Source organism: Mesitornis unicolor, unplaced genomic scaffold (genome assembly GCF_000695765.1).
Source record: "Mesitornis unicolor isolate BGI_N332 unplaced genomic scaffold, ASM69576v1 scaffold29224, whole genome shotgun sequence".
Lineage (NCBI taxonomy): Eukaryota > Metazoa > Chordata > Aves > Mesitornithiformes > Mesitornithidae > Mesitornis > Mesitornis unicolor.
The window spans coordinates 37,536-60,119 of NW_010178824.1; the positions used below are offsets into that span (position 1 = coordinate 37,536).

At 38.2% G+C, this 22,584-nt stretch overlaps 1 protein-coding gene across 2 annotated transcripts in view; it reads left to right on the forward strand.

Annotated features, from left to right (window-relative positions):
* The window catches only part of POLR3B (polymerase (RNA) III (DNA directed) polypeptide B), a 74,829-nt gene that overhangs the window by 15,606 nt on the left and 36,639 nt on the right, over window positions 1-22,584 (forward strand). For both annotated transcript variants that reach the window (XM_010182581.1, XM_010182582.1), the window contains exons 10-18: window positions 4,720-4,842; window positions 6,349-6,465; window positions 6,955-7,089; window positions 12,378-12,539; window positions 14,787-14,987; window positions 15,816-15,978; window positions 17,938-18,091; window positions 20,057-20,131; window positions 20,904-21,002. In XM_010182581.1, coding sequence (XP_010180883.1) covers window positions 4,720-4,842; window positions 6,349-6,465; window positions 6,955-7,089; window positions 12,378-12,539; window positions 14,787-14,987; window positions 15,816-15,978; window positions 17,938-18,091; window positions 20,057-20,131; window positions 20,904-21,002 — 1,229 coding nt within the window. The remainder of the gene's footprint in view (window positions 1-4,719; window positions 4,843-6,348; window positions 6,466-6,954; window positions 7,090-12,377; window positions 12,540-14,786; window positions 14,988-15,815; window positions 15,979-17,937; window positions 18,092-20,056; window positions 20,132-20,903; window positions 21,003-22,584) is intronic.

Genomic DNA, 22,584 nt, shown 5'->3' on the forward strand with positions numbered 1-22,584 from the left:
GGGCTGTGAAGTAAAAAGCATTACAAATACCACCCACTGACGGAGCTGAGGCCTAAAACTCATAAAGAGCTCACTTTAACTAGAATCTAAGAGGACTTGCATGTTTCAGGCATGAGTCATGGGCACAGCTGCATACTAGGCCAAGACCTGAACCCCATCCTTTCTTTTCCTTCATGGTGAGGAAGGAAATCCAGGTGCATGGGTTGTGGGGAGAGGTGGATCTAAAGGAAGCGTGGATCTAAAGGTATCTTGACTTCGGGGTGCAGCGGGAGGGGACACAACTGGACTGTGTAGAATCTCCCTAAAAGGGGGCATCTACCTTGCAGTTCACCCTTATCCATCATCTTTTCTAACCTGCAAGCCCAAATGGCCTGTTCTGCTGTTTCCCTTTTCTGCCACCCAGACCTGTAAGGATCTTTGCGATTGATTTAAAGTTTGGAGATTTAAGGGCTAGTTATGCTGGTTGTGGTTTTGTGAAGTTTAACACACTGACCACAGCTAACTGAAATTTGATAGGCTACAAAAGGCATGGACCTGGCACTCTTCTAGGACAGACTTGAAGTACCCGCTCTTCAGATGTGGGGGAGTTAGTACTTTGTTGCTGTGCTAGCTTCAACACCTTTGCCCTAATCTTCTTGAAAGTGACAGATGCACTTCTCTAGTCCCTGTATATGTAAGTGCAGTTTTTGGATTAAAGAAGTGCCATAAATTGGACAATTTTGCTCCCAAAATATCTATTTACTGAGGTTTTTAAAGGGCTGTTAACTGCCTTGTAATGGGAAACAGACACAACTAATTTGCTTCCTGCTTACTGTGTAACACTGCTTCATTAGTTAATACACACATGCAACCAGAATGGTATTAAGGATGTCCTGAGTTGACCTGCAGCCCCAAGAGACCTTTTGTTTTAGCTATGTGTCAGTTGTGCACAGGTCATAGGGCTGTGTGAACTGTGCAGAGTGTCGGTTGTTTTTTTCTTTAGTCTGTCAGACTTATGTGCTACGCGTACTTTACCTGAGGGGCTTGGACAGTTTTGGGTAGCAAAGGGCAATAGAGGAGTTGTGGAATATTTGTGTAGTACTTAGGGGTGTTTCTGTCCTGCAAAACATCAGGGTTGTAGGTGAGGTGGTACTGCTGCTTTTGCAGATACCTCCCTACATTGCAGGGAGTTAGAGCTGTTTTAAGGTAAGGGCTATTTTTGCTTTTGGGTTTGTGATTTGGTAGACTTGAGCAAGCCCTGGGAGCTGAAGTAAGTGAAGGTTGCATGCTGCACCAAAACTGGTTGGGGAAGGAAGAGAATAAGTAACCTAGGGGGACTAAAAGTTGAATTTTATGACCTGAATCGCTAGGTGAAGTATCTTCAGTTTATGTGGGAGCTATAAGGAGCTGCTCTAGGACCTGCGGCAAAAGATTTGAGCAACGGGTCAAGTTTCATTTTTATAAACCTGTGTTAGTCTTGGAGCTGTTAGGATGCAGCACCAGAGGAACAGCTGAATAGTGGTCTTGCTGGATTTGCAGAATTGTGGGTTCCCATGGCTGCAGTTTCATAGCTCATATCTTTTGAATTATGAAAGCTCCAGACTGATTCTGTCTGTGATGTCAACCTTGAGCTTCCCTGACATCTTTTTAATCCAGTCATCTGCCTGTCTCCATTCGGTAATTCAGCCTGATGGACTGCAGAGCTACATTCTAGGGAAGTGCCATGGAAACGCCCAGACATCATCATTAGGACACGAGCTGGGGGAGGAAGAGCCGGGCTCACACTCTCATACGTACGTGTGTGTGTGTGTGTGTGTGTGCATGCACACAGAGATGTCTTGGGCAGCAGGAACCTCCCCAGCCCTAGGAAGCAGTTGGACCCCAGTTGGACCACTTTCTCCCACTTGAACTGAAGATGATTTGAATATTGTGAATGTTTGCTTTGGTTTGTCTGTCTTATGTCCATTGGCTACTCGCCTTCCAACCATGCTCTTCAACAGCCTGCTACTGTCTCCTTCCTCATGCTTTCACTGCCACTGCTAAGTTATCCCTTTGCAATGTCTCCTTTCCCTCCAACCCCCATAAAATTATCCCTTTGTGACATTGCCTTCCAATCAAAATTAAACAAGACATCTCACCTCCTGCTTAGCTTTTATGTTAATTCCCTTTCCCTCGGCTTTGTCCTGGGATCATGAGCACTTCAAGCATAGGGCCCATTCCTATTTTGCGTGTCCTGCAACACATCCTGTCCGTGTTTCTGTAACACGAGCAACAACCAAGGAATATTTTGTTACTATCCTAATGATGTTACAGGCTAATTCTGGAGCACTTCTTTGTTTTTGTGGTGTTTGGGAGTTTTTTATTGGTTGTTTTTGGTTTTGTTTTGGGTTTTTTTGTAGAAGTGTAACATCAGAGCCAAATTTACTAAAAAAGAAAGTGTTAAAATTACAAATCTGCTTGCCCTGTTAGTGTTGCATATAGGTCAGTTTGTACGTGCAGCGCTGCCCGTGACTGTTGAGAGTACAGAGGTGAATAAATGGATTCGCTTTTAGGCTATTGTATCGGCACATCTTTTTTCAGTCATTTGCCTGAGTTTTTAGTCATTACTCATAAATTAATTTCCCCCAATTTTCACTTTTCTAAAAATACAACATATATTGCTTGGTGGCAGATCCCAGCCTCTCCCACACACAGGTTCAAAACTCAAGTGAGTTTGCTGCTACAGACTTCAACTGGAAAAGCCACAGGGGCGTAATGATAAGTCCTGTTCTCATCTTGTTGTCAGACGTTTGATCACATAATTCATCAAGTTAGAAGAAACCATCAGCCCTCTTTAATTTACTGTGGCTTTCTGGTGTTGGTTTGTTTGTGTTGGTTTTTTTTTAATGGACAAAAGAGCATAGTAAAACCTGCAAATTGACTTTTTCCACATTGGTTTTGTTCATTTTTTACATGACTCTGGTTGCCATCCTAAAATTAACCTAGTGGAAAGAAGTAGGGTGATGTCTTACCAGCTTGCATTTCATATGCTTTAGATAAATGATATATATTTATTTCTGGTATACATACCTAGAATGGCACAAAGATGCATTTAATAAGATTTTGTTCTTCTCTGAACTAAGTGCATTAATTGTATTAATCTAGTTCTTGTTCCTAAACTGGTTTGCTTGTCAGACACATGGAAAATTACTAATGTGAAGCTTTCGTGCTTTTGTAGGCTTTATTATGAGTCTGACTCTGAGGTTATTAGGGATTTTGTAAACTTCTCTGTTAAGGTTTTTTAACTACTGTGTGACCTTACTTTAAAGGGTAAGGAAGCGTAATAATATTTGAAAAACAGAGATCTGAACTACAGCAATGTCACATGGGCAAATCCTGGTTCTGAAAAGAGCCTTGAGATCAGAGGGGTGGCTACTTAGTGGGAGCAAACTATGATGAAACACTTATCTGGTGAAGTAACTGTGTCTTGATTTGGCATTCAAGTCTGTCCAAGATGGTGGAACTGTGATCTGTGCATTGCACTAAACCAGGAATGTTCTCACACTGTTATGGGTGTGTGCTGCTTTTACGCTGCTTTTAATTTCAAATAAACCACAAGGTGAAGAGATTGAGTTTTGTTTTGAAGGAACTCCAACCAACCAACTTCTTTGTTGAAGAATAAAGAAGAAATGAAAGGAAAAAAGGAAAAAAACAAAAAAACAAAAAAAAGCAAGCTGGTTACTTCCAAATTAGAGCAACAGTTTTGCAAGGGGATAGCGTTATCTAGGTGTTAAGCAAAGCAACACCCAATTAAGGCAATAAGAAGGGAAGGTATTTGTGCATTTCTGAGGAAAATGCACAACACTTTCTGGGACACGGCCAGCTTTTAATGAGAACCAGAATACTAGGGTCTACATAGGCCATTATTTACAATGGTCTTTGGGACAGACAGTTTAAAGAATAATATGAATGCAAACGTAACTTCCTCACCAAGTTCTGAGAAACATATTATAACTCAGCCAGAAGAGGTTTAGGGAGATTATTCCGTTTCTCGATATGGCAGAGCTCCAGGCAAATGTGTGAAGGGGGGAGCTTTAGCACCATCTGGAATCCACAAAGGCCTTCACTGCTGGCTGCCACCTTGAAACACTTACCAATAGAGAGATTTTTCTAAACCTGTTAAGCGCTTTCTTAGTTTATTAAGCTTTTGCCGCAATATGAAGTCTAACAAGGTGTCCCAAGGATCAGTGAAATAATAGAATGGCTTTCAAGTGGAATTGTGTAGTGAAGTCATCTGCTAAATGCGGAGAGCTGCAGAGGAGTTAAGCTGTAAACGTTTCTCAAATGGGATGTGCTGCATCACAGTCAACTGAGTTTGCAGAATTGCTTGTGGTAAGAGACCATGTGTAATACTTTAATAAATTTCACTTTCTTGTAGAGTCTGACTTGGTTCTCATTCTTACACACGTAGGGTGTATTGGTGGTGTTTATTTTTTCTTAAGAAAATAAATAGAATTTAACTCCTGTCATTGAAGAGAAAGATGCTCTCTGAAGTGTGCATGTGTGTGTATTCCTGAATTTCCATTTAGTGTTCTTCCATAGCTGGAATATGTGCTGCCAGTGCCAGATGGCACAGTTTCTTAGAGAAGAACTAGCTCTTGCTTAGTAGTAATGCAGACAAACAATACCAAATTAGCATAAGCAAATGTCAGTGAGTTAACATAAAGCCTGTGCTATTTCTGTCTTTTCTTCTTTTCCTAGGCCATGGGTGTTGAGAGTGACCAAGAGATTGTGCAAATGATTGGCACGGAGGAACACGTGATGGCTGCGTTTGCTCCTAGTCTGGAAGAATGCCAGAAAGCTCAGATTTTTACACAGATGCAGGTGTGTCTTTTCACATGGCCAGAGGCCATAAAAACCTGAAGACGGTGGGCATTGACCACTTTGTTGTGTCAGCAGTCGACATAAACCAAACATCAAAATATAAAGTATTTTGGGGTTATCTTAAGCTGAGGGTTTTTAAGAAGGCAGGACTTGTCAAATGTAAGGCTTTGCTCTCATTGCCTCTTTAATAAAAACCCAACCAAAGTCAAGAAATGCTTTGTTTTCAGAAGCCCAGAGTTGCGCTTTAATGTATGTGACAAGTAGTGATGTCCATAAGATTAGGGTTCTTTGTTGAGGGTGATTCCCATTTTTTAAAAAGGAACTGCATGCCCCGTTTTGCAGAAGTCCCATTGATGTGGATGTGACCGTTTCATCCTGAGTAGATGTCCTCCAATTCTAGTCTCTTCCATAAAGCCCACAATAATAGCCACCCTCTGCCCTGCTAAAGACTCACCAGAATTCTCTCCAGCTCATGTGTACTTTTTTAATTAGCCAGAACACAGGCCCTTTTGCTGGCAGCATTTCCATCACGTACATATTAATCTGCTGGAAGAAGCTTTTGAAGATTAGTCTTATTTCTGCTATTTCACTGTCAACTTTATCAAATCTTCCATGTGTGATCGTGAGTGTTGTAAAGTGAATGTCTTTCCAGTTTGCATCTTCTGGGGCTTTTGAAGGTTGGAGGTAGCATGAAGGCCTTCCCAATCCAGAGTCAGAAGAGTGAAATAGTGATGCTGGAGGAACATAGAGAAGTGTGAAGCATCCAGGAAAGCAGAAAAACAGAAACATAGAAGTTACTCTGTGCAAGAAATGTCAGATGAAAAGTAAAGAAAGTGAGCTATTTGGGGAAGAAGGTTACAGGTGAAAAGGGTAGTCGGTCATTTAGTGGAGACAGTAATTCTTTGGCATAGGGGGCATGGCTTCATTTCCAGACAGGAACTTCCTGTGTGGACCTGGATAGTTTCTTTGACTCAGCTGACCCTGATTCTGCAAATTGATTTAGTTTCTTGGATAACTGGTAAGAGAGTAAGAATCCATTAATCATTGCAAAGTATTCTTGGAGGCAGATGTGGATGCCACACAGTTGCGTTTGTGCCTGTTAAACAGTGAGTGCATGAAACTTAGCAAGCACACAAAAGAACTGGAGGTGAAAAGTCAAATTAAGTAAACTAGATATTTTTGAAATGTATATAATCCTTTTTCCTATATCTCTGCAATGCCCTTTTAATATTGTAGCAATCATGCTCTTTCACCGCTTCCCCATTCCAAATTTTATCAACGTGATTAATGACATGTTGTATATTTAATTATAGTCAGTTGTGTCAATTTTCAAGATTTTTTCTTTAATTAGCATCACTTACATGTTGGGTATTTTGCACTTTGCTTGGAGTTCATCAGTGGCTAGTGGAATTGCACTGACTGAGGAATACATACAGCTCTCCGAGTGTGTGTGTATATTTGTATAGGTTACAATTCTGATTTTAACTTAATTCTCCCCCTTGATAGGCATTGAAGTACATTGGAAACAAAGTACGAAGGCAGAGGATGTGGGGAGGCCCAAAGAAAACAAAGATGGAGGAAGCACGAGAGCTGCTAGCTTCGACTATCCTGACCCACGTTCTTGTATGTAATGTTGGGGTCTTTTTCAAACTGGAGTAAATTTGTGTGGTTATTTATGGTGTGAGCTTTGTTGGTAAGGAAAAATATCTTTGATTGCTTTGTAGCTGAGAAAGTAAATAATCCTCAAAATAAAGGAGAAGATTTGGATTGAGTCAAAAGTAATTTTTATGTTTATGAAGTGCTGTACCACTGAACTACTTATCACACTGTGCATTTTTTTCTGTATAGCCAGGCAGTATCAGCTGTTAGTTCAGGAATTTAGTCTCATGAGCTATACCTTTATTCTGATTTGTTTTCATTTACTATCTGTTTCAATGTCACTAATGCATATTATTTTTAGCATTTTTTTAGGAAGGTGAAGTGCACAAATCCCTTTTGTAACTCCTCAGTCAGCCCAGATTACCCATTGATTTAAATGGATGTGTTTATCTGAGTGAGGATTAAGGAACTGATCCTGAAACACCAGTATGGTTTTCCTTTGTTTGTTTACAGGTGAAGGAATTCAATTTTCGTGCCAAGTGCATATACACAGCAGTGATGGTGCGCAGGGTGATTTTGGCTCAAGGAGAAAATAAAGTAGATGACAGAGACTACTACGGAAATAAACGTTTGGAGTTGGCGGGGCAGGTGAGTGTTTACTTCAGAGCAAAGTGCTCTTTTAGGGTTTTGTTACTGTCCACTTTTAAAAGATGTGGAATGAAAAGCATCCCTGTATTCTCGATTGAAGTGTTTTTTCTCTCATTTTGTTTTTGTTGGCTTTTCTGTGTTGATTCATTGATATGCTTCCCTGATTGAGACTAAGAAATTATCCCCTCACTTCTGTATTGCCTCTTTATACCAGATAAAAGGACAGAGTGGTGTAAATACGGCATCAGTTCCAGTTCCTTTATAACACTATTAGTGCCAAGAAGGCCGCGGTAAGGTACATTTTCCAGTGTCCCTCTCCAAGCAGCTGGCTAAAGGAAGAAACTGGGACCAAGTAGGTGCCTGTGTCACTATGGAGGACCCAGCTTGTGCAGCAGCTCCCAGAACAGCCACTCAAGCCTCCTGTGATTTGGAGAAGCTCATAAGATTGTTTATTTGTTGTTAGCTGCCTTTCTATCCTCCAGAGTAGCATGAATTAACAAATTAAGTGGTTTAAAGTTAACTTGAGCTAGTAGTGAAAATGGATTTGTACTGGGATTTCTGTTGCAGTGCAAGTAACAATATCCATTCCTTTTTGTTCGCATCTAGTGGGAATTCTCATCTTATTGTACTTTTTAGGACGTGCTTGCATACTCCTATTCTCCTTCCCATCCTACCCTGTCCTCCGTGCACAGATGTGAACGTGCACACAGAGCATGTAATCATTTTGGACTGAAAATGTGTGCTTTGCTTCCTAATTTTCTAAAGAAACTATGGCACTCTTGAACACACTTGAAGTGTGAAGTGTGTTCAAGGGAAAAAATTTGCCTTAATCTTTTAGGAAAAAAAAAATCCTTTCTTCAATTTGATATGTTGCCTGTTCACCAAACTTTTGTGCTGAAGCAGAACATATTTCTAAAGTGTAAGTAGTAGAAAGAAGTCATTAGTGCAATATTCTGATGGGTCAAATGTAATAAGCTGTAATGGATTTATTTGGTTTCTGTTGTAATGTTGTTGCTATCACAGAATATTAGGAGTTGGAAGGGACCTCGAAAGCTCATCCAGTCTAACCCCCCTGCCAGAGCAGGATCGCCCAGACTAGGTTACAGAGGAACGCATCCAGGCGGATTTTGAATGTCTCCAGAGGAGGAGACTCCACAACCTAATATATATAGTTCAGTATAACTGTAATCAGTGAAATTAGCTGTTGCTTTGTCATAATACTGCTCCAGTTTAACTGGATTGACAGAGTAGTTTGTTTTTTCCTAATACTTTTAGAGGGAGAAATTATCACAGGTTAAAAGTTTTCTACGAGCTGTAAGAAAAAGACCTCTGCTCACACAGATGTTAACGACCAAAGTCATTTTAAATTAATTGGGAAGAGGTTTTAAATGTAGAGGATCATCATAACAAAGCCAGTGCGTATTTTTTCTACATCAAGGAGAACTATGCAGGGGGGGTTTGTAACACTTGATTAAGAGTAGTTCTGGCTCTCTTGTGATATTTTAAAAGCTCATTTCAAGCTGAACACTTGAATTCCTCTCTGCTACATTATCAATGTAATATTAATTTGATTGGATTACAGACTAAAAAGTGTAGAGATTTTTTTTTTTTTTGCCAGTTTCTGAATGTTTGTGTTTTGCTAAAGTTTTGTGTGGATAGAATGCTTGGTGGTTTGTTTGGATTTTTTTTAATGCCAACGTGTTCCTGGAATAAAAATTCCGTTGATTTAAAATTTGAATAAAGAAAAGAAGAGATCCCCATGTGAGGAGAAAAACATAGCAGTCTAAACAATGTAAAGACATAAAAGGCATTGTGTTTATAAAAATGTGTGAAAACAATAGCTGCTAATTTCACACCCCACGGGACAAGAGAGTACGAAATGTGCTTTAGCTTTAGATAACAGAGTTGTATCCAGTGGCCAAGCTGGTTTACAGAGCTTTCTCTGAGTCTTTCTGCCACTAGAGGCTCGGTAGGCCAGGTGCCAGCTGAGGTGTTAGCAAAACCTACCGATTTCAGGCTTAATCTTTTCACCTACCTTTTCTCTTTCCTTAATGTGTTCATTATTTGCTAAGCATTACTCTGTTCTTTGTCCTCATTTTTATTTTTTTTTTGTTTCTAATGCAGCTTGCTTTGTATGGGTGAGATATGGAACAGCACCAAAATCCGGCACCCTGGAAAGCAAGGGATTTCTACCCTGTGACAAAAGAATACCGCCTTGACTTCAGAGATTGCCTAATCCCAGCTGTTCTGATAATATAATTAAGGCTGCCTAATGTCTTTAATTTTGCAACCAGTTTGTGTGAAAGGGAGAATTTGGCACTCTAAAGGCTTAAACGCTAAATAGCAATCTCAAGGCGCCTAATTAGAATTCTCTGACATTAAGCTAATTGGTGAAACTGTATTTCAGCAGCTTAACTTCTTTATTAATTTTTTTTAGGATTTTCAATGAAAATCAATTGATGAGCTGTCAGTATTTTTTTTCTTAAATATAATTTGCTCTTTGGTGCTCCTGTCTGAAGCGGGCTGAAAGGCCCTGGACTAACTATGAAATCCATTGAATATTATCACTGGCATTCCATCCTTTTTCTTTAGTCTCTTGTTCTTGACCTAAATAATGTGGTTATTGTGAGATTCTGCTTTGCCAGATATTCAGAGCTCTTGCAGACTGAGAGTTTGTGACAGAAATTAGCGAAGTATGACGCTTCTCTGACTGGCAAATAGTAGCAAGTTTGTGTACTTGGGGTGTAACTTGCTTTATTAGTTCAGAGAAAAGGAAGGATGGGGTGCCTTAATAATCCCTATGGCATGTGGAATTAGGAAATTTTTGCAGTTTTATGATCAAGAAATCAAATATGAAAACATTTTCTGAATTTTTTTTTTAATTTTTTTTAAATGTTAAGAAGTTCTGCACAAACCTGTTGAGATTAAATGTATACCATGATTGATTTCAAAAGAGTCTAGTTCTTATTTGACAAAACTATCAGACATCTTAGGACTGTGCACATTCCTTCCTTTTACTTTTTCCCTACTTTTGAAATACTTCCTTCATAAGCTAGTTTTTGGAGACTCCAATGGGCTCTCCTTCCTAATATCATATTTCATAAAATCATGCTTTTATTTCTGATGGGAATCATTTAAATGAGTTGTGACATTGCAGTGGAGATGCAAGTGACTGTATTTCTTTCAGCAGTGGTGAGAGGATATCACCTTGTAAATGTCAATGGTACTACAAGTATCAGGAAGGATAAGATGGTCTGCAACATGCCAAGACCAGGTCTAAAAAACCACTTAACCAGCAAAACCTCTCTGTCCAGAGTGGAAATAGGGTTCAATTTTTGTCAAGACTTGGCATATAGTGTGGGTTATTGCTGGTTTTAAAATTTAGTAACTGGACACTAAGTGTTCCTTACGTCTTGTAGAGTAGACTGTCAAAGATAATCCAGCCTTACTCTCCATGAAGGCCAGTGGGAGCATTTTATTGCGAATCAGATGGCTGTCTTGAGTTTCCAGGTGTTATTTTGTTTATTCCTAAATGCATTTGTGATGCTAGTGAAAAGGCTACAAGTGTAGCTTGTCTTTTAGTTAACTGCCTGTAATGTCATTTGCCAAATGCTTTGGTCAGCTCAGCTGGGGCACATAGGTAGAGGAAAGCAAATGAAAGGTAGTAGCCCATCCCAGTGATAAAGGAATGAGTGGTTTGCTTTCTTGTTTCCAGAAGGGGAGGAAAAGTTGGGACTGTGTCTGATGGAGACAGTTAAAATGCAGTTTAATTCTGCACATAGAGAAACTAGATTGTACGACTGACTCCAGTGTGTCTTGGCTTGTGGTGGCTGAATACTTGGCTTGTTCAGCCCTACAATGCTTTGTGCACTGGAAACTACCATTGCTGGCGTTGGTAGCTGCTGCATTTTTAGCTCCTCTGACACTTGGAGCTGCTGAAAAGCAGAGTCCCAGGACAGGACTGCCAGGCTTTAGAATTTACACTGCTTGCTTGCAAAACTAGTCATTGTGAACACTTAAGATGTATCATGTAATGCAGATTTTAGTGTTTTGGAAAGCTATTAGTGTCTGCAAGGAGAGACTGAGCAAACTGCAGAAGCAAAGCAGATTGGAGAGCAAAAAAGGTCAGATCACAAACTTGGTAGCCTTTTCCTTTTATGGCTATTTTAAGAACTAGCAGTAATTAGTATAAATATACAGAGAATTATTGGCTTAAATTGCAGCACTTTTGAAGGGTTGTATTGCTGGTTTGTGGCTTTTGGTGGTTCTTTTTTCAATTCAGCTGTGTTAAGTAGCTTCTTTGCTTAAACATTTTATTTTACGGTAGAGATGTGGAAGAGCATTGCACTTTACAGATTGTGGCACTTCTAGAAAAGGATGGCAGGTGTTGAACCAGGTGGACTCTCCATGGATGTAACTGGTTTTCCATAGATTGTGATTGGCAGAAAGCAACAGAGTAAAAGTATATCTGAGTGAGGAAGCTGACTATATAACCTGAGATATATATGTCTTGCCAGCTGTGAAGAGCAGAGGTTGCTTCTGGGCCCCTAAAAAGTCTCTGTTCGGCTTGTGCAGGAGCAATGGTAACTGCACCTTTTGTACTTCAATCTGGTCTTGCAAACTGTGCTCTGCTTCCAAACTCTGTGCTGCTGAGTTGCTTCCCCTAAGGGCCCCTTACAGTCACTTGGGTGTCTGTCTTGTCCATTTTTAGTATCTTTAAACAGCCTTTTTCACTTTTAACTACAGAATATCTCAAAGTGACCACTTACTGATTTACTGCAGTTACTCCATCCGGCATTGGAATAGAAGCTGGTCTTGCTTCCAGATCTTGTGTGTGATTCAGGCTTGTGCATTTAGGGTGTTAAATCTTTAAAAGAGTTTGTGAATTTAGGAAGGAAGAAGTAGATCAGATGGATTATAATGTAGCAGATTAGGGAAAACAATTAGGAAATGGATAGCATAGAGGTGGATGGGTATGCTAAGATATTGTGAAGGAAGGATTCAAGCAAATAAAAAAAAGGACAGAAATGCATAGGCTCAGACCATTCTTCTACTTAATTTGCTTTCTATTGTGAGATAATTTCTCTAATATTGTACTTAATTTTAACAAGGCAAAAGTCTTTTGAGAAAAATATCATTTGAGAAAAAGCTATTTTTTTAACTGACAGGAAGTATAAAGGTAGAATTATTAAACATGTTTCCCATCTACCCCATTTTCCTGGAGGAAGAGACAGACAGACCTGGAGAAGTGTAATTTTTCCCTTAATCCAATTGTTTTCTATTTCCAGCTTCTTTCTCTTCTATTTGAAGATTTATTCAAAAAATTTAACTCTGAGCTGAAAAAGATTGCTGACCAGGTAATCCCCAAGCAACGTGCGGCTCAGTTTGATGTAGTGAAGCATATGCGTCAAGACCAAATCACCAATGGCATGGTCAATGCTATCTCCACAGTAAGTATTTTTGTTTTCTTTCGAGTATGTAAATTTTTTTCCATCATAGTGAAGATAGAAATGTGTAAATTTTGTTCTGATAACTCTAGTATCTTTGGTAATGAAAGCAAATGTGTTTAACGTTCTTTATAGAGTAAAATTGCAAAACTCTGTCATGGACAGGTCTTTTGGAATTCACTGGAGAAGCATTAATCATCAAACCAGTTTTTATTTCACCATTTATTTCAGAACTATGTTTTAGTATTTGTGAAGGAATGGTAAAAACAAGCAAATTTGTAGTAGCAATCATGTTTGTATTTATCCAACTTGATGTCTTCTAGGTTCTACTTCACTATGTGGTTAATGGTATTTTTTTATTATCTGGACTTGGCTAGGGTTAAGTTACATCATATGTCCAAAGCATGGTTGCAAAACAGCAGGAAAACATCATGAACAGAAGACAGCTCGGGTTGGAGGGAGAGCAAGTAGGCAAAAAAAAAAAAGCTGAATTTTGAGCTTTTTAAAGGCGATGCCTTTTTATTCATATGAAGTTGCTAGTAGGAGCAGATTTGGAGCACAGAAATGAGTACTTCTCTGCTAACACTACTGAACTATTTAACGGGGAAAACTGTTACAGGCCATATTATTGCAAAAAATCCCACCATAAGAAGACATTTAAATATTTGTCTTGGTTAGATTTTAGCCTATGTCTGCCTTCTACTAGAATGGATATTTTCATTTATGCCAGTGGACAAGAACAAAAATGCAATTACTAACTTGGTCTCTTACCTCACGCATCTGCAAGAGCAATTTGTGAAATGGTTCCTGAAATGTAGCTACTAGCTTGTAGAGAACTTTGAAATCCATGACTTTTTTAGAAGTTAGATTAGTCTAAATATTTTAGTAGCTGGTAAAAATTGTGCAACTTAATTTATAGTCTTTGGAACTCTTGAGAAGGTTTTTCTACCTAGTATGGAACTGAGGTTTTTCTTCAGTTCTTGTAAATCAAATTAGCTCCACAGATTGCATCCAAAACCACCAGCAGTCTGTTACTTACAAATCCCAGTGTTAAAGCTTATCACTATTTAATTTTGAGTGCCCCAAACGTAGTCAAATCTCTACAGTGCATGTAACCAAAACAATTGACAGATTTGTTTCTCCAAATGCTTGTGCTTTCTTCTAGCTCGTGCCAGTTTTTCCATTTGGACTGACAGAGATAAATCTGCAAACTATTTAGTGCATATTGTAAAGTCTTCCTTCTTCCACTGTCTTTGGACTTTTTTTTACTGCCACATAAGCAGTTAAACACCATCTGCTCTTAAGCATTGTAAATAATTTCTCAGGAACAATGCCCAGTGCTATTCAAGAGATTAAGCAAATACCATAAAAATCATTCCTGGAAATAACAATCTCCAATCTCACCAGAATGCTTCAATGATAGTCTCAAAGAACATGAAATAACTCAGCGGATTCATAATTACACCCATAGCATGCAAAAGAATTTGTAGCTCCACTACATCGACTGTACGGTGGTGTTCAGTGATATTTGCTATAGGTCTTCTTTTTACCCAGAAGAGAGGGTAGGTCAGGCAGTAATGCCACAGGCCTAAGAGACTTTTCAGGGCCTGCAGAATCATCCAGTGCCACTGAGGGAGCAACTTTCAGTTCATGAGAGTTTTCAGTAGGAAGTTCTTCTGTAAGAAGAAGTGAGTCTTTTTCCTCTGGATTCTAAAACCAAAAGGCTTCAAGAAAGTACAGAGGCTTTGATGTCGGACTTCTCCAGCATAAATGCTGGTGTTTCCTACCGAAACAACAAATCATGAAAACGCAGAACTGAAAGTTTGTGGGATCTGTTGTAAAAGTGTATTTCACTCAAAATAACTTTTTTTTCTTAAAAAAAAACAACTTAAATCTATACAAGGAGAACAGAAAATAATATAATTTAGCTAAATTTGAGTATTGATTTACTTGTGAGGGACAGATGATGAGGAATCTTTGTGTGATTGAATTTATAATAGCAAAATCATTCTGTCAACTGAAGAAGCAGTTCTTTTGTGACAACTTTTTTTTAGTACTTAGTACCAGTATGTTATAATTAGTAGTTTATATGCAGATAGGTAATTAGAAAGTTGCTTTACTTAAATGGGCAACATTTGCTGTGCAAAGCTCCTCAGATACCATTCTGTCTAGATACTGAAAAAAGACATGTAGTGTCAAGATAGGGATAAACTGCAATAACTTTTTTGAAATGTTCCTTTTATTCTACAGGGAAATTGGTCTCTGAAGAGATTCAAAATGGACCGCCAAGGCGTGACGCAAGTGTTGTCCCGCTTGTCCTATATATCTGCTCTGGGAATGATGACAAGAATCTCTTCTCAGTTTGAAAAGACGAGGAAAGTGAGTGGTCCTCGGTCACTACAACCATCTCAGTGGGGAATGCTCTGCCCATCTGACACTCCTGAAGGAGAGGTGAGGAACTTCTGTTTTGCTTTCAGCATTCCTTGTCCTGAGGAACCGAGACACTGTTGATGAATGGATCACTCGAGGTGATCCTCCATTAGAGGAAGGATTCTGATGTGGAGGTTTCTGGAGAGATAAATTATCCTCAGCCTGATAACACAACTTGTGTGTCTTCTCACATCCTACCTATTTATATCCTGGTCCTCCTGACTATATTGTCTTTTTGTCTTCTACCCAAGTAATCTAGCTGGAAACTGTTCGGAAATAATTTATAAGGTTTAGTATAAAGACATCATCCAGCTATTTCAACTGAACAATTGATGCCAACAGCCCATTTTCTGTTTTTGTTACTTTTCCCTATATAGAAAGTACTGGGGAAACTGAACTTTCTGGCACAAATAAGTAATCAATATGAGCTAGTCTCATTAAGCAGCTGAAATAAAATTGCACTATATAAGATACTTGGATATATTGAAGTTTGTGTCAGAACATACAGGATATCTAGCAAACTGGTAAACTTTTGTATTTCTGTTATGTTTCTAAGTAGCTGTTGCTTTGAAGAGAGAAATAAGGGTTGTACATAGTTGGGTAACTTAAGAATGGCAACTTCATTGCCTGTATTTTTATTAGTTTGTAAATGCTGAAACATCACATTTCAGTGTGATACAGAAGACTCTTCCTTTCTTCCTTCCTTAGTTTTAATGTAGTTAATTTGTTTCATTTTTTTCATTTTATGCTTAGACTTTTTTCATGTTCATAAATGCAGTTTTGGAAAAAGAAGATACATATTAGTACTTTGGAATAAAATGGATAAAAGGTGTATTTTTTGTATTTTAGGCTTGTGGTTTGGTTAAAAACCTTGCCCTCATGACTCATATTACTACAGATATGGAAGATGGTCCGATAATTAAATTAGCCAGTAATCTTGGAGTTGAAGATGTCAACTTGCTCTGTGGTGAAGAACTCTCATATCCAAATGTGTTCCTTGTTTTCCTTAATGGTATGTAACTTTTCAGCAGTCTGACTCTGATTTGTTCCTGACGAAGAGTTAGGCTTCAGAAAACCTCCAGCAATTTTTGGAGCACAGTCAACCACAGATGCCGTTTTCCACGGGTAGATAATTTAATCTGTAAATATTTTGATAGGGTTAGGCCGAGTAGACAGGACTGATGATGGCACTTCCTTGCCTGAAGTTGTGTCCTCAGAACTCTGACTGCAGATGTGTGTAGATGAGAAACTGAAGCTTTTTCAGATTTCAGTACTGTTTTTAAGCACACTTGCATGAATAGTACATTCTATTACAGATTTGCTTGCTTTTTTCGGGCATTCACCAAATGAGGTACCATTCAGAAAGTTTGTTGTTTTTTTTTTTTTTAAAGGGACTAACGCTGCTACATTTTTAATAACAAATTCACAGAAAGTATTTAATTTTACTGTAAGCTTTATGTATTTTTGTTCATATTCATGCAAGTGCCTTCAAAAATAGAAAGGAAACAAATTGTTTGCGAGGTTTAGTAACGCTATTCTCTTTAAAATTACCTTCTAAAAGGCAACTTACTTTGTGAATTATTAGAAAAAATTAGACCTCGGAAAAACAAACCTCTTTTCTTTTTGTTAAAGAGATGATTTGGCATATGTACTTTGTATCTGCATGCTTATGTTCCCTTTACAACTGATCTTTTAATGTTTCTGAGTCAACAGGTACTAGATACCAGATTTCAAAATACTGACATTTTTAAAACTACCACTGTGATTTAAAAATAGCCTCTTGCCAACAACATCCACTTCTAGAGACTGGTATTTAACATCTGTCACCATGAATAAGTTCTCCATTTACCTTTGTATTAAACAGCAGTTGTTCTTCAGGCCTGCCTTTTCCCAGTAACATAAAAGCAACACTTGACGAAACCGCACTTCTTTGCTCTGCTTTTCTGTAGCAATATGTTAAAGATAAGGTTCAGTGGAACCACATGCACTCTTTACTGTCTCATTTTATGGTCCAAAGGGTAAGTGCAGAGCAGAGATACTGGACTCTTCCTTCACAAGCTCAGTCTGTGGTGTGGAACAAGATAGTTATGTTCCCAAACATAGATGATCTAGTACTAAGTGAGGCAAACCCATTTACTGTTCAGTCTACTAGTGCGTGGGTTTAATCCATAAAAAATTCTGGGCTTGTGGATGGCTGACATGATTCTGATCTAAACTTGTGACCTAAGAGGGCAGCAAATCTGTTAAGTACAAATCCCTTAAGCTTTAAAGACCTTTGTCTTGTCTTATAAACTCCCCAAATTATCATGCTTTGTCTCGTCCTTTAAAGTTTTGTTTGGAATGATACCATATTTATTTTGATTTTATATATTAAGATGACTTTGTTCAAGTGACTCTCTAAAAATGAATTGCACTCTCTTGTTTGTTCATCATGCATCAGAATAATTAAGTATATGCTAAAGTGCCCTGCTAAGATAGCAATAGTGTGTTGAGCTGAGTCCCTGAGGGAGGAATTCTGGTGCTGTTTTGAGTGATCACGTATATCAGAAATATCAGGTCTTTCTAAAATGTCTAACAAGGCAGCAGAACAGTTCCTGGAAAACTTTGATCCATTTCACTACAGCTGAAACTGCAGACTTCAGAAGTGTTGTTTGTCTTTATGCTAAGTGGTGAACAGGCATCTGAGCAGAAACATATTGGAAGAAAGCTGGATTAAGCAGCTTGTTTCTGAAACTATTTGGAGGCAAATAGATAGATGACATGTGAAATTCTGACTTTCAAAAAAATATTTACTGAGAGGAAACAAGAGCCAATTCTTATTCATATCAGAAAATGCAAATTTTGTGACAACTGTTATTATTCGCAAGAAGTAGCAAGTATTTCTATGCTCGCTAGGTGTGATCAGAATTTATAAGCACAGAGTTTTGGATATGCAAAGAATGCACCATGAATTTATTCCCTATCTGAATAGGTAACATCCTTGGTGTCATACGTGATCATCAGAAATTAGTCAACACATTCCGGATAATGCGTCGAGCGGGTTATATCAATGAATTCGTTTCCATCTCTACAAATCTTTCTGACAGATGTGTCTACATTTCCTCTGATGGAGGGAGATTGTGCAGGTAAACATCTTGTCAGAATTATTTCACTAGTGAACTTACTGTTAGCACTGTTTTATGCACTGCAAATACACTGGGCTAAGACTTTCACAAGTATGGATTTAAGCAAATTCAGTAGGACCTGAGGAATAATTTTCTCCTTAAACAGCCCTCATTCAAAGCAAATAGATCTGAGAAACATACTATATAGTCAAGCAACTTAAAAAAAGCCCAAGTCATTTTATCTTTAAACAAAAGTAAAAACAACATGTTACTTCTGTCTTCTTTAAGGAAAAAAAAGGAAGGGGAGATTAAAATCTACCTGATTGGCAGCTGCAGTAATGTCCAGGGTCTTTGGAGGGTTTTTTACTTCCTGTGAAGAAAGAAACAAGCAGCTGCTCACCCGATATCCCATGGGTGTAATATCACATTTTAGAATGAGAAGCTACTCTTTGTCTTCAAGGGCTTTTACTTCTCATGCGAAACTTACTCAAGTATGTCTCAAAATTTTGGTTTATTTCATTACTTACCCTTAAGTAGGTAGTGAATTCAGTAAACCTATGAGGAGGGTCTCCGCCTTGAGATGCTTATGCTCTTCATTAGACAGAAATAACAGTAATGTCAGAGAGGAAAGAAGGAAGGAGCTGGGTGGCTAAAATGAGAAAATGGAACATAACAATATTTTGAGACAGAAAATCAGGTTGTTTTCTAGTAGAGGCTAGAGACTCCAGTCAGATTGTGGCAGCGCTGTGCTAGGTTATTTACAAGTTAAACATCTCCAGTTTAGCCTAAAGAACAAGGCATAAAAGATGAACAAAGCAGAGACTGAGAGGCAGAATGAGTGAATAAATACATGCATATTTTAGCACTGACTAGCTGTGTGCGTATCTTGTGCATATTTTAAAGAAGCATCAATCACAACTAAGTTGGAATTCCACCTTATTCATTAATTGTATCTCAGAGCATGTTGAATGCGGCTTGAGGCACTCTAGAGGCTCCAAAATAGTACATGTACAAACCATCAGTTGATCATACATGGTCAAGAGATCCAGAATAGGGCCATATGCAGTGGCAGAGAAAATGCTTTTCCAGTCAGAACTAATACTGGCCGTTCTGCAGCTTTGGAGATGCAGCGAAGCTTCCAAATTATAAAAAAACCCAAGTGAAATCATGTGGATTTCCAGGAGTTTACCAAGTTTGCTTTGTGCCCCCTGCCACCCTGCAATTATTCAGATACCCCTATTAACCATTTAAAAGTGCTCGTTAGTCTTCAAACAGTTATTTAGACTTCAGAGTGGACTCCACAAGTACCTTGTAGCTATTTGCCTCTCTTTATGAGAGCAACTTGTCCAAATAGCAACAGCCCTTGACGTTTCATTCTTGCATGCCATCCTTTGTGTCACTGTTTCCTTGCAGTAAGGAAGCCTTCAGAGATCCGTGTGCTGTTGAAATTTATGGATTCATCTGAAGTCATCCGTAGTAAATGCCTGTATTTTACATCATGCAAGTAACAGCAAAATACATTCTTGCATGTGAATACTTGAGCACAAAGTGTTCACTCAGCATTGTATGAAGTCCCTGCAATATCCATAGAACTTAACACTGTTCTTAGCTTTGTAGATTGGGAAATCATAAATCTTTTAAAGCCATTAACAGAAGTAGGTAGAGTATAAAACTTATAAAAAGTCAGTTTAAATATTTTTAAGGGGAGGAAGACTTCCTTCTCAAAATTGAAATCTTAATTTTTCTTGTACACTTTCCAACTACTTCATAGACAGTGTGTCAGTTCAGAATATCTGTGTATCAAACCAAGGTCTGAATAATTACTGATTGTATTTATGTGGCTATATCAGTTAAAGGTGGATACATTTTTCAAGTGGTTTATAAAATAGGTTGTTTGTAGGCAGGCTTCTTACTGTAAGTATAAATTAAGTTACCTGCCTAGGTCTTTGCTATGCTAATGCTAATATATATTTTTTGAAATTGTAGACCCTATATAATTGTTAAGAAGCAAAAACCTGCGGTTACAAACAAGCACATGGAAGAACTGGCTCAGGGATACAGGTACACAATTCAAGTAAACCATATTCATTGTCGCATCTATCTGCAGATACTGTGTGGAAATACTTCAGTCAGTATTTCACGATCCTGGGGTTAGCTATGTAGTGATCTTGAGGTTAGCTATGTCAAGGAGAAGTTTACTCTCCTGTATAAAGTAATAATCAGTCTATTGAAGGATTTCTGTTTTAAGTCAAATTAAGTCTGATCGTCTTGTCTTTTTGGTGATTATGTAAAATAAATACATCTCACAACCTAATCTTTCTGCAAGTAGAAGGCCTGAGACAGTATCTGTCTGAAAAATCAAACACTTTCAAAGGAATTATCGACTTGACTGCCCTAAACTAGGCACATTCAGAATTTGTTTTGAAACTCCTTGCAAATTCTTAATTTGGGTGTTTATAAAAACACACTTACACAAAAGCATTTAAATTTAAATTTGACTAAATGTTGCAAAATCATTGCAAAAACTTACTAGGTTACACTTTTACTTGCCTACGTTTATAGTCATGAGTTCGTACAGGAAGATTTTGTTTAGTTGTTCAAGTAACATTGGTTAGCCAATCTGTGTGAGGCAGTGAATGGGCAAGGGGATTAATTTTAAAAGATACAGTTTTCTTTAAATATATAAAATGCACAGAACTTTTCATCTAAAAGTATTTCTCTAGCTTAACTTCTACACATTGCGTTCCTTCGATACATGTATTATGTAGTTTTATTTTTGCAGAAATACAAGAAAAGACAATACTTGTAGTGTTAATTTTTAATTTAACTGTAGGAATTTTGAAGACTTCTTGCATGAAGGCCTTGTTGAGTATTTGGATGTGAATGAAGAAAATGACTGTAACATTGCACTATACGAACATACAATTAATAAGTAAGTATGCATTCAGACTAAACAGCAGTACAGGAAGCACTTTCATAGGGTGACTCTCTGAAATGCAGGCATATTAATAATGTTACTGTTTTCACACATGCACACTGCTCCCTTGCAGTTGAAACAGCTGCAGCTGAAAGCTAGAGATCTATTTACACACATCCTAAATTACCCATGGGACAGTTAGAAAAAGTGGTTTAGCTTTTGGGTTTGGGGAGATCTGTTCCTGCTTCTAGCTCTCAAAAATATGAAATACTTAAAGATAAATCCTTTGTTTTTCTGGATGTGGCACTTTTTTTGTTCTAATTGCTGGGCTGCTCATCATAAGTAATTTTATACAATAGGAATCCAGAAGGCAAACGGTTCCACCTGTTAAATGATGATTTTAGCATGTCATGATTGGCATTTGGGAAAATACCTCTCTCTCTCATGACTGTAAAGGGACCCTAGACAATCAGCTTACACTGAACATCTGAAGTATTGAAATGAGACCTTCCCTTTGACTTTTGGGTGTATAATAGAGCTGATAAAAATGTCTGTATCATTCTGTGTGTTCTTTACCACATATGCTAAACCCATTCCTGGTATGAGATTTTAATTTAGACAGATTTCCAGATTTTTTGTGTTTTCCACATATATGAAGGATCTGGTGCTTTGGGTTTGGTTTGTTTTGGAGTTGTTTTTTTTTCTGTCTTGTGATTGTGATTAAAGATCCCACATTCTTTAAAATTGTTAAGTCCTCCTATCTTTATAAATTATTTTTTTATGTTTCTGTGACAACATCCTGTCAACTGAAGGTTGCATATAAGAGGTTAGAAGTTGTCTCCACGAAAAGTTTCATCAGTAGATTTATGCAGAAAATGCATTTTCTGAATGTTCTGTCCTGGTCAAGTACTCATGGAAGCCAGTAGCAATACATCCTTGATTTCTGTGAAGCTGGATGAGACCTTCAGTTATAGCCTTTGCCAGATGAAATGCATTAACTCTGCTAATTAAATTGTTTTGTTCCTGCCCAGGCTTTTGTAGACTTTACCACTTTAAGAAATTACTCTTGCATGCTCTTGGATGGCTTCTGTATGCATGAGCAAAGAAGAGTGCACGCACAATTGCTGTGATTTGTGCCAACATTAAATAACTTTCGCGAAGCACCAGAGCTGAAGAGTTTTAAGTTACGGGACACCTGACTCAGCCAGGAAGATTAATGGGAGCGTATCACATGAAATCACTGTTTAGTCAAAAATAGGAGACAGTGAACTTCCAGTGGCCCCCAGTGCAAGGAAATGACTCCACAATAACTGCCAAAAAACTTGGGAGATTCTTGTGTTGTCCATCAACTTGTTTTGAGTTTAGCTTCAATGCTTGTAGCTAAGAGTGCCATAAGTATCTGAGCTTGCACCGTATGAGCACGTTGCTCCTTGTGTTTAGTAATGATATTCCCAACGTCCTGCACAGTTGATTTGTGTGCCCCCTCCCCCCAGCTGATCATCTTGCATTTTGAATGGTGCGACCGTGTTGGTACAACTTGTTCTGGTAATACAACTGATACAATCCACTATTGTGGAGTATCCCATTAACATTCCTG